The sequence below is a fragment of the Tachysurus vachellii genome, chromosome 3, assembly GCF_030014155.1.
Source record: "Tachysurus vachellii isolate PV-2020 chromosome 3, HZAU_Pvac_v1, whole genome shotgun sequence".
In the NCBI taxonomy this organism is placed as follows: Eukaryota; Metazoa; Chordata; class Actinopteri; order Siluriformes; family Bagridae; genus Tachysurus; species Tachysurus vachellii.
In genome coordinates this window covers 25,646,655-25,658,388 of record NC_083462.1, presented here as the reverse complement: position 1 = coordinate 25,658,388, position 11,734 = coordinate 25,646,655, and the positions used below count along the sequence as shown (strand labels likewise).

General features: G+C 36.3%; 2 protein-coding genes across 3 annotated transcripts; both read right to left on the bottom strand.

Moving 5' to 3' along the window:
* LOC132842323 (uncharacterized) lies at positions 1-3,477 on the bottom strand. The gene is made up of 2 exons (XM_060865004.1): positions 1,471-3,477; positions 1-176 (listed from the first exon to the last, which is right to left on the bottom strand). Exons 1-2 carry the CDS (start codon positions 3,453-3,455, stop codon positions 71-73), a joined length of 2,091 nt encoding a protein of 696 aa, XP_060720987.1. The 5' UTR covers positions 3,456-3,477; the 3' UTR covers positions 1-70.
* A 1,937-nt stretch (positions 3,478-5,414) lies between these two features.
* On the bottom strand, positions 5,415-10,474 carry LOC132842322 (G-protein coupled receptor family C group 6 member A). 2 transcript variants are annotated; one of them, XM_060865002.1, is made up of 6 exons: positions 10,202-10,474; positions 9,794-10,085; positions 8,647-9,435; positions 8,360-8,566; positions 8,109-8,226; positions 5,415-7,659 (listed from the first exon to the last, which is right to left on the bottom strand). In XM_060865002.1, exons 1-6 carry the CDS (start codon positions 10,399-10,401, stop codon positions 6,818-6,820), a joined length of 2,448 nt encoding a protein of 815 aa, XP_060720985.1. In that variant the 5' UTR covers positions 10,402-10,474; the 3' UTR covers positions 5,415-6,817. The 2 variants fall into 2 exon arrangements, with proteins under 2 accessions (XP_060720985.1, XP_060720986.1); XM_060865003.1 differs by lacking the exon at positions 9,794-10,085 and having other exon boundaries at positions 10,202-10,331.
* Between the last annotated feature and the right edge of the window lie 1,260 nt (positions 10,475-11,734).

The following is an 11,734-nucleotide window of genomic DNA, read 5'->3' as shown; positions in this document are numbered from 1 at the left end:
AAATATTTTTCATTGTCCCTTCTCAGAATTAGCTGGAATTACAATTAGAATGGTAAAAAAGAGAAAAGCTTTAATCCCTTTTATCTGTAATCTTGTGCTCGGCCTCCTGCGAACCAGACACTGAGCAGCTTAGTGGGATTTCTGAGCACTGGGCGATTTCACCTAAATATCCTTTCCTGGAAGAGAGCAGAGACAGAAGTAAGGCTGGAATCTTGAGACATGTGGTGTTCATGCTGTGCATCTACATTTTCAGATTTTCAGATTTGTAATTTCTTGAAAATAAGGTGTGTCTCTGAAGAAGCCTCCGTCATTTTTTTGTATTTTTTTTGCTACCCACAACTCTTTCTAATTAATATAATATTTTATCTATCTATCTATCTATCTATCTATCTATCTATCTATCTATCTATCTATCTATCTATCTATCTATCTATCTATTTTCAGTGTTTTTTACTGTTAGTTATGTCTAACAGCATTAGGGTTTTCAATAGCTGTTTTCCTGATTTCCTGATTTATAATCACTTTTAATTTTATTACGTGCAGTAAACAGCTTCAAACCTTTATAGCATAAAGCAGAATTAAAAAAGGAAGTAATGCATTAGCTCTTTTAGTATATTAGGCACATTATTTAAGAACATTTAAGAACACAAATTAAGCTTGTCTGTGTCAATGTGGATGCAAACATTTAAACTTGATAATAAAGATAACTTGATAAAGCAAATACTTAGGCCATTTTTGTATCAGTTGTTCAATAGAAAAAATGTATGTGGTTTCGAATTCACTCAAATTTCAGACACGTGTTAACCTTTTTTCAATTGATAAGTTATGAATGTTTTATTTAATCTTTAATTCCTTATACCAGTTTCAGGTTTCAGCTGCCTGTAAAAATTCTGTGCAGGAACAGAAGCCCTTTTTCTTTTAAAAGATTCAATTTATGTAATCACATGACACATAACAGCACGTAATAACACTACACAAAAATGCTTTGAGGCTGTTTTCATATGTTCCTCTTAGTGAACAAAAAGTTTTTCAACTTTAATCTCGTAATTTGTTAATGGAAATATTGTAAATACATTGCGTTCAATTTATTTATTTATTTAGTTGCACTAACAAATGAATTGTACCTAAACATGAAAACTTCGTTTTCTGCACTTGTTTTACTCTGTCATGAATATTTCATGGCTGTAATCTTGTAAGAAATGACATTTTAAACTAATTTCTACAAGCTGCTGTATATAAGTGAAAGACAATAATAATCCACTTGACATGATATGCAATCTAATGTTATAGTCATACCAAGAAACAGCTAGAATATTGTACAAATGTTTCATTTGCATTTTTAAAATAATTTTATATTGTATACATTCTATCACAAAAATAAGTAAAATTAACACTGTCAGTTACAGTTAAAAGTAAAGTAAAGTAAACATTAAAAGTAATTTATATGGTTTTAGTAAAGGACTTATTTACCTCCCGTTGTTTAAAGTGGTAGATTCACTGTCCTGGTAGTGGGGATCTGTGACACTAGATAGCAAGAGTTGGTGGTCAGTAAGAGTGGGCCTGAAAAGTATGCTCCTTCTGAAGGTCTGTGGTGGGCAAGTAGCTTGTAGTCTCTCTCTTGAGATCTTTGACTCTCCCCATGGTCTTGGTAATGTAGATCTACAGGATGGCTTGACACACTGGGAGGCTGATTGGTTCTTGTGACAAAACACAGAGCGAGCATCATAAAATGACTTTGAACTAGAGGCAGTTATGAAGCCATTTTCGTCATTGCTGTCTCTTGAGGTCCGTCTCTTGATTTGGGAAGTAAATGAAGCTCTGGATGTCTCCCCCTGACAATTGACAGGAGTAGGACTTGGAACTCTGTAACATGTAGAATAACTTGAGGGTGGTAGTTGTGCTCTGGAGACTGGTAGAGTTGTTTGAGGGTAGCTGCTAGAATAAACGTTTGATGCTTCTCTCTCATCTGAGTCCCTGTTTCCCATTCCTACTATTTCTCCCACCCCATCAGGTAAAGACATTTTATTATCCCAATCCCCTGGGCCCAAGTTTGCTAAAATGTCAGTAGAATGACACATCTGATTGATTGTTTGAGAGTGCTGGAAAAGAACAATTGCTTCATTTTTTTCTTTGTCTTCATCCTCATTTGTCTGGTCACAGTCTCGCTCTAGATGGCTATCATCATTAGTATCCTGTCCATTAGGACATGACTCTAAAATATTTAGGGTGTCCCTTGATATACTATCCCGACTGAGGAGAAAAGCTACTGTCTTCATTGTTGCTCCTGGACTCTGAGAAACATAACACCTTGAATTTTGGGTTTCATTGCCATATTCATCACTAGTATGACCTTCATTTTTTTCAAAGGAGTCCATCAGTAATTCAGGAGGAGGTGGAAAGCTGTTCACATCTACATCAAGTGGATGACTGTTGGTATTTTTGTTGACAATGGAGGAAACACCCACCCTGCAATTGGTTAGCACAGGCAAAAAGCTCTTTTTCTTTCCTCTAAACCTTGAGGTCCCAATAAGTGGCTTTTGGTTAGAATTGTCACAAGCCCCATGACTAAATGTATTAATGAGCCGTTTGACAGCATTTTTGCCAGGGGGTACAGGTGCAAATGCAGTCAAGCTAGGTGTTAGCCCTAGCTTAAATTGGTCATTGTTTCCATTTTGGAAACAATAGAATTGTGATGGATTTTTTCTTTTGGTAGTCCATTCAGGTTTCTGGTTATCATTTGGAAATCTGTTCTTTCCTTGTACTGTGTCATATTTCACTGTTCTACATAAGCAATCTGCTGATTGTGATCGCTGTGCACCCCACAAATGAATAGATGTCTGTTTACTTTGACAAGATACAGATATATCATCTGCAGTTTTGGGTCGTCTGATGTTTCGGTCTTTTTGTTTACTCCATTCAAAGGTCCTATTATTTGATTTCTTGTTGATCTGCTGCTTGACTTGGAGTGGATACTGACTAGGGTCTTCCTGGGACCAACTAAACATCTTTTGGTCTGTCAAATCACTTTGTTCATATTTTGGCTCTTCATCATTATTGGTATTTTCAGCGTCAATAACTTTGTCAACATCGTCATCCTCATCCACATTAACACAGGCCTGACATGATAAATTACCTTCAGGAAAACCATATGATGACTGAGTGCTAGCTCCTGATCCAGATCTCTCCTGGTGGCTGCAACATTTCACCGGACCATTGTGGAACTCATTCTCCACCCCAATGCCACTGTCCTCACTGTGCAGCGCACTGTCTTCTGAATCCAGCTTTCTCAAGGCATATGATTCCACACAAGCCAATACCTGTTTCAAACGCAATTCCACATCTCTCTTTACCCCCATCTTTCCTGCCAGCAGCTGGGAGTGTGAGCCAAAGTAGTCACCAGTTTCTTCTAAGGATGTGTCTCCCAGCCTTTTTACAGAATCCCCTATTAACCTCATTTTTTTAATCAAGTTCTGAAGCATATGCTGCAGCAAGTCTGAAGAACCTTCAGTTGAGTTCCTCTCAGTCTCTGGTATGTCAGGACTTAGTGGAACATCATTTTGTGCTGTTGGCAGGGCAACTTGGTTAAAATGCATTTCCAGCATCTGTTCTCCCTCAGTTGCAATTTCATCTAAAACCTGGTTTATCTCCTCATACTGTAATGTTAATAACGTGACAATAGGCTGTAAGGAAAGTTGAGTCTGTGTTGCTTTTTCCAAGAGCCCTAAGAGGGACTCATATTTAGGAATATTATGTGTCATATAAGCAGAAGCTACCTCTTGAGCTTGCAGAAGATCTAAATTTGAATGCATGTAGACTGTTTTTCTTAGATTCTCTCTCTGTTTGCTTATTTTGAATCCGTTTTCTTTCATTCTTCTGTCATTTTTGTCCTTGCTTTCTATTGTCAGTAATTTCTCTTGTGAATGTACATTTGTCTCTCCTATATCAACACTTCCACTAACACTATCACAAACTGTAATTCTTTTACCTTGGAGCTGTACAATAAAATTCTCTTCTTGTAATAAACTTTGTCCTCCGGAGGCTATTGCTGTCTCTGTTTGGCTCTTAATTTCTGTCCAACCGCAGTTGCTTTCACATGATCCAGACTGCAGAGCTTTATCTTGGTGGGTATAGATTGCTGTAGAGAGTTTACCTTTGGAAGGTGAGCAGCCCATTACAATGATCAGAATGTTCTCCGCCTGTTGATTATATTGTAACAAGGAAGACAAAGATGTTCTCTATAAAAGAAAACCTACAAGTCCTTAATAATATATATACTTTCTCCAAATTAAGCACTGATTCTGTCTGCATTAGATGGAAATTTTACAGTTTTTAGTCCCCTAAGAATAGAACCAGTGCATTCTCCTCTATGCCATGCCTTTGAATAGTCAAGTGGTTGAGAGGATAAAGGAGGATTGGAGATCCTTGCTCTTAGGTTGTACAGATGGCCATGCAAAGAAAAAAGTGTAAACGTAAGAGCCTAATCTCATAAAAAATCAAGGTTGCTGTTGGTTTACTAATGCTGTTGGTCCTAATTACAGCTAGTATGTAATACTCTTAATACCTAATGCCTTTGCTAAATACAGGAACACCTGTGCACCTGCACACATATGCAGTTACAGTATGTGGTTGTGCATTTCATAAACAACTAATCTCATGGGATTTTCCCACACAACACTTGTAGGGGTGTGATGAAGTGTGATGAAGACAGGTCAGAGAAAAATGGGCAGATTGAGCTGCCATGAACAATGTAGTAGGTCATATAATCACGCTTTATTCCCGGTGAACAGAAATGCATCTCAGAATGCACAAAATTTCTTTGACTTGAAGTGTGAAAGTCAATGCCAGACCATTTCCTTTTGAGACCACACCAGATCAAAACCCACTTATACAGCAGATTATTACATTTCCTACCATATTTTTAAGATTCAGAAAACTTCAGGAGTGTAATCATCAATTTTAATTTTAGTTTTTATGTCAAATGTAGAATGATAAAAAAATATTTTACAAAAAACATAAGAATTTACAATTGTTTATGTAATATGTATATTTCCACATAATTAACATTTTGCATCACAGAAAAAAAACAATTCTAAAAATATTTTTACAAAATAATTTTAACAAAACCTATTAACAATAATTGTTATGAAGTAATTTATACTGATGTACGTGTCCCTTAGTGACACTTGTTTTCGGATTGTGTAGGAAACCCTTCCACAATCCCACTAAGGAATGTGTCCTAGTTTGCAGGGGTTAGTTTTGAAAACACAAGATCAACTATCAGAGTTGGTCTTACATTGAACGCAGGTGTCCTTCAAAGTCCCTCGGTCTTCTATCAAAGTATCCTCTTCAAGTTCTTCTACCTAATCTATCGTTTGAATCTTTAGATGAAAGAGTCAGACTTAGACCTTCTTGTTTTTTCAGGTTCCTCACAATGGGAGGCCTTGTTTTTATTAAAAGCAATATAATACAGATAAATGTGTGTAATATATGTAAAGTAAAAATAAAAATAAAACTACAAATAAAATCTCCTTCAAATAATCAAACAGTATTAGAATAAGTAAAAGTAATTAAAATGCAAAGATAATAACAAACCAAGAAACACTCTCCAGGTGTAAGCTTTGTTTGTTCTCTGATGCACACACTATCAGCAATAACCGAGTATAACACACTAAGCTTGCCTCTAGTTGAATGCACACTAATAACGTGTTCTAACACCTTTTTATACCATTTATTAGTATGTTTCTTGACATCATTATGCTTCTCAACAACATTATGCTTCTCAACAACATCCTCTCAACACCATCATGCTTCTCTACAACATCTTAATATATCTCAGTCGAAGCAAACAGCCATATGTCGGTAAATATTTGCCGTTGCTTACTGTGTGTGCTTAAGCCGTGGTTGCATATTATGAAACCTTGTGGTTTCCGATCAAGCTTTCAATGTCACTCATTGTCTTGACATTTAAAAATGCTGCTGAACATCATATCATTTCCCTAGCATACAAAAGATTAAGAAAACGTATCATACTATAAAATGGAAAAGAAAACTTATACTGTAGCAATTTCTATAATCTCCTTTCAGCAAAATGAGTCTTTATCCAACTGTCTAGGTACAGTGTCTGTTCCTCCTGTTGTTGAACCAGCTTCCTTCTGGATCTCTTCTTCACAATTTAATCAGATACATTCAATTTCTTTATTTCATTCAACAGTTTCCCCATTTCCTCTAGTTTAGTTTTCATAGCTTCCTTCTTTCTTGCTTTCTGTCTTTGTTGTCTTCTATTTTGTTTTCCTCTTTTTTGCTGCATTAACTTCACTTTGTTTCTTTATTGAATTGGATGAGGTTGTCACATAAGGATAACCAGATGCACATGGTATGGTAGTTACTCCACTTTTACAATTTCTATCAACAACTCATATTGTGAGATTAAGTACTATGGTACTATGGGGCAATCTTAAGATTTGCCTCAATGCACATTATTTCAATAAACTTCACACATTCTTATGTTTGTTCATATAGACTCTCATTTTCAATTCACACCAAATATTTCCAATAGAGTTCAATTTCTTGCAATGATATAATCTTTGGGGAACAAAGCCATGCAGATATTTCTGTATTGACTTCTATAATTCATTAGTTACATGCATGAAAATACTATTTATCACAATACTACTTTTGCATTATCACTAAAATATATTCTTTTTTTAAGGTAATGTACTTTTTTGTAACTTTTTTGTTTGGTATACATATTTTGCCTTATGGACCCAACATATGCCTGTCAGCAGAGTCAAAAGGGTGAAATTGGGGTTTCTTCTCTCTAATTTCTAAAAATGATCCTGAACCATTTTGGACTGAAGTGACAGAACATGACTGTGTAGTTGGAGAGCATAATGGCAGAGAGCTGAAAAATGTGCCGCTTATTCTCCATTAGGAAAAAGAATGGAACAAAACAAAGCCAGACAAACAAATGAAAGAGCATGCTGAAGACTATAGGCTCATTCTCATTCGCTCTTCCTTTGAAGGCGAACACGAAACATAACACAGCCAGAGCAGCAATGTATATATGCATCATGGCAAACCCAGCAATCTTAGACCCATAAGTACACAGATAGTCCATAACAACTGGATTGTCTTTAGATTGTGTTTTGTTAACAAAAACAGGATCAAATATAAACCAGAAGAGGAAAATGATAGCTTGAACAGCTGTGATGATGGCAATGTTGACAAAGGCCCTGTTAAACCTGCTTAAGTAAAGCTGTCTATTTGGGTTATAGGACAGGTAGGCAATGAATGAGCCAAACGCCTTAACCAGAATGCATGCCACAGTGAGAGTAAAACCAAGACCGTACATTGCCTGCTGTAGCATGCACTGATGATGGCTTGGATTGCCTAAAAATGCTATTACACTTCCAAAACTTACAGCCAGGCCTACATGCATAATACATAAAAATATGAAGAGCTCCCTCACTATTCTGTGTTGTCTGTATTTAATGAAAAATATAATTGAGGCCAGTAATAGTATAATGCCTATTGCTGTTGCAATTAGAACCACAATAGAATGCGGTGCTGACCACTCCAAAATCCCCACAGTCCACTCCACACATTCTGTGGCACCAGCAGGAGATGTTCCATTTAGACACTTTGTACAGGTTGGTTGATCTGTGTGGAGAAAAAGTGTTTTTTTTGCATAAAAATAATTATCCCGTTGCAGTGACACCTGTGAATCAGTGGCAAATATTAGGCAACAAGTGAACAGTCGGTTCTCAGAGTTGATGTGTTGGATGCAGGAAAAATGAGGAAAAAAGTGTCAAAAGGATCAGAGTGGCTTTCACTATGGAGGCATAAATTTGATTAGTTTGTCTAAGACATTAGATATAATCTAATGAATTATATAATTATTAGCTCTGTTCAGCTACTACTGTTTAGAAGGGCAGGGAGGTCTTTTGGGAAAGCTAAGCTTAGGCCACCTAACAGTAAATACAAAGAAAGCAGTATCATAGCAATTGCTCAAGTTATAAAATTTAGAAAAACTGCCAACCATAAAATGTTATCAGGTTCTGATGTCCTTTACTTTAGGAATATGTTTATATGCTTTTATGTGTACTCACCCGCCTGGTCAGAATATTCTCCAGCAGCACAGCTGCTACAGGTATAGCAGCATGTTATATTTAATATGTTCTTGTGTGTGCCTGCTGGACATCTCTTTGAACACCTGGATTCATGAACCTTAATGTGAAGAGAGATGTATGCCTTTGTTAAAATATAATCCTTAACAGTTTAGTTCTTCTAATTATAAACATACTGAAGCTTTATACTCATATGATGTTTCTAAGAGAAATAGCATTTATTTTTCTCTCACCGTATTGTTAAACCATGAGATTTTTTGCTCGTAGACACTGACACTGTCAGTGCTTATAAGGTATTTCCCGACAACATCTCGTATTTTTTCATCACCATCCTTCTTCCACATGATAAGATCATAACCATTTTCAAAATCACCATTTTTATTAAAGAAGTATGTCTGGTTGTCCACAGTGAATTTCATGTTACGAAGAATGCTTATAAGCTGTACAAAAAAAATAAAATACTTTTAAATTATAAACAACAATGTTATGAGTATTTAAAGATCATATTTGTGATTATTACCTTCCAAGGCATAAAGTTAGTGTCTTCAGAACAGAAAGTGTCGTCACATTTTAAAAGCTTCTTGATGGCATGAGCAATGGCATAAACTGCCACTCTCTGACCGTACGCCTCTGTCAGATCCACAGTACGAAGAAGGAAACTATCATCTGTATTGTTGCAGTACAAAAGTGATGGGTTCTGTGTTTGCAGAGTCTGAGTGCAGTTTGACCGCATTTGTTTATACTCTGTGATGAAATCATTCCTTGCCCCTGGACTTGGTCTAATGTTCCGCATGTAGTCTTCAAAACCAGGAATATCCCCAGTTATAAAGGTAAAACCAAATATGTCTCCCACTTTGTTAATGTCTTTCATCTTCATTAAGAAGCGTGTTGTGGACCAGGCATCGCTAGCAATCCAGACCCGACTAACGTTTCTGATGATCATCTCCTGAAAGATCATCTGCACAAGTTCTGGCCTTAGAATAAGCAGAACAACTGTTGCATTTGAGGATTCAATTTGATCAGCTATGTTTATTATTCTTTCTTCTATATCTGCTGAACCTAGGTAGTTTGGTAAGACTTTCTGGTAATGGAGACACACATGTTCTTTCTGTGCATCCTGCACAAAGTTCTCAAGGACTGCTCTACCATATTCATCATCAAGTGTAACCACCCCAACCCAGTTCCAGGAAAAATGTCTCATGAGCTTTGCTAGTGCCTTAGTCTGGTACAAATCACTTGGAACAACGCGAAAGAATGATGCATAGCGTAATTTGTCACTCAGTGCTGGTGCGGTAGAAGTGCAACTTATCTGTTATGGTAAAAATAATCAATAAAGAAAAGAGAAATTAGTTAATATGTTACATTGAGTTGTTGTATACATTCATTATGTTCATTCACACTAAATTGATAATAAACAAGCATGTCAGGATCATGTTCAGACTTTCTACTTGTGCCATGTGTTTTGTTAACGTTTGTTTTCACTTGTCTGCCCTGCCCAAGCCTTGATTTTAAACAATTGCAGTATATTTTCCAAATTGCAAATTTGAACCATTATCGGAAAGCAAAATCTAAATATTGCAGAATTTGTGAATAAATGCAAATGATTTTGAAGTCAGGCCAGGTTTATAGAAGAAAAGCTGTTAAGAACAATGTTTTGTTGATTTTACCTGGGGAATCATGTAGAGACTAAGGAGTTTGGCAATAGGAATAGACAATTCTGAGTATCTTTCACCCAAAATTGCTTTTATGGGTGAAGTGAAGTTTGAATAGTCAGGGAGGCGAGTAGGTGGTTCATTAACTGCAAGCATGCGCTCCACACAGTCTAAAGCTTTGGTACCATATACACAAGCATCACAAATCAGATATCCAAGTTTAATGCCAGGAAGGAAGCTTGAATTATTGATCTCTTCAATTGTGTGAATTGCAACTAAAGATGTCACAAATGGTATTTGATCAAAGCTAAAAATGAACAGAAAAAAAGAAGTTCTGGTTCAAATGAGGCATAAGCAAAGCAGAAAGGTATCGGAGTATAGCTGATATTTTAAAAAAAGAACATTACATTCCTCTATACTCACTCTGTGCATGTATACAGTCCTGGACTTGTCCGATTTTCAAGATCTTGTACTTTAGAATGAACTGATTCCACAATTCCAAGGACGATGTCACCAGGCATATATGCTCCAAAATGTGACTTTATAAAATCACAGCGCACTACAGATCCTAGCATCACTATCCCCAGTACATAAAGGTATAGATGAGAAACAGAGGGTGCCATGTTCTAAAGAAAAATAAGTTACTTGTGTCTCACAAGCTGTATACTGTATATATATATACGCAGCGATAAACAGCCTCTGTTTTTCCAGAATTTGCCAGAAAACAGGTAGAACAGGTACAACAGCAAGTGACGTACTGTTAACCCTTATTGTGCAGGTACTTACTGTAAAATGGGTATTAAAAACTTTTGCCTCATCATTGAATAAAAAGCTGTAAAATGTTCTGCTTAATGAGTTTTACGTGATGTCAGTATTACTTGTATTATGGTTCATTATAAAGTTATTGAAGCTCCAGGGTCCTTAGTTTAATTTTGAGCTGGAATTCCTGTCTATGAGGAGTTATGCATGTTTTCTCTGAGGCACCAAAAATAAAGTCGAATGCTGGATGAATATTGGTGAATATTGGTGAACTTTATAATGCAACCAAATCTTATTTTAAAGCAGTTAGAACTAAATTAAATCAGTTCCTGCTGCAAACAATTAAATGCAGACAGCACAGGCCTAATGGTTATAGAGTCTGACTCTTAACCCTAAGCTTATGGGTTTGAGTCTCGGGCAGGCCACAACTAAGGTGCCCTTGAGCAAGGCACCGAACCCCCACAACTGCTCCCCGGGCGCCGCAGCATAAATGGCTGCCCACTGCTTCGGGTGTGTGTTCACGGTGTGTGTTCACTGCTGTGTGTGTGCACTTTGGATGGGTTAAATGCAGAGAACAAATTCTGAGTATGGGTCACCATACTTAGCCGTATGTCACTTCACTTCATAGACCATATTTAAACTTACATTTAGATTTTTATGTACATTTAGCATTCAGATCTATGTTTACAATGTATCAATTATTACACTAAACATAAAAACTGTTTTTTAACATGGCTTACTATATAAATGTATTAAAAATGTAAAAAATCTGAAACAGAAAAGAAACATTGACCTTTCTCGAACACATGCCAGTAGGTAGACTGATTTATCACTGGCAATAAAGCAGTTAGTGATAAAGAATGAATACTTACACACACACTATTGCATCAAAAATACAGATTTAGCAGTGGTAGTGTGAATCTGAGTCAGTTTTTATCGCAAATGACAAGTGACAGAATCTTGTCACCATCTTGTCACCATGCAAAACTTTGTGGAATGTAGAATTTTAAGTTTGAATCTAAGCCACAGAATAAATAGAAAATGAATCTTGACAGTGACGAAACGTATTTAATGAGTCTTTTGTGAGAAATGTGATCTTATTTAAATATTACAAGTACCCTGCACTTATTCTACATGACATATATTAATTTAATATACATTTAGTTCTTATATGAAGGTGTTTCCTTGTACACTAAT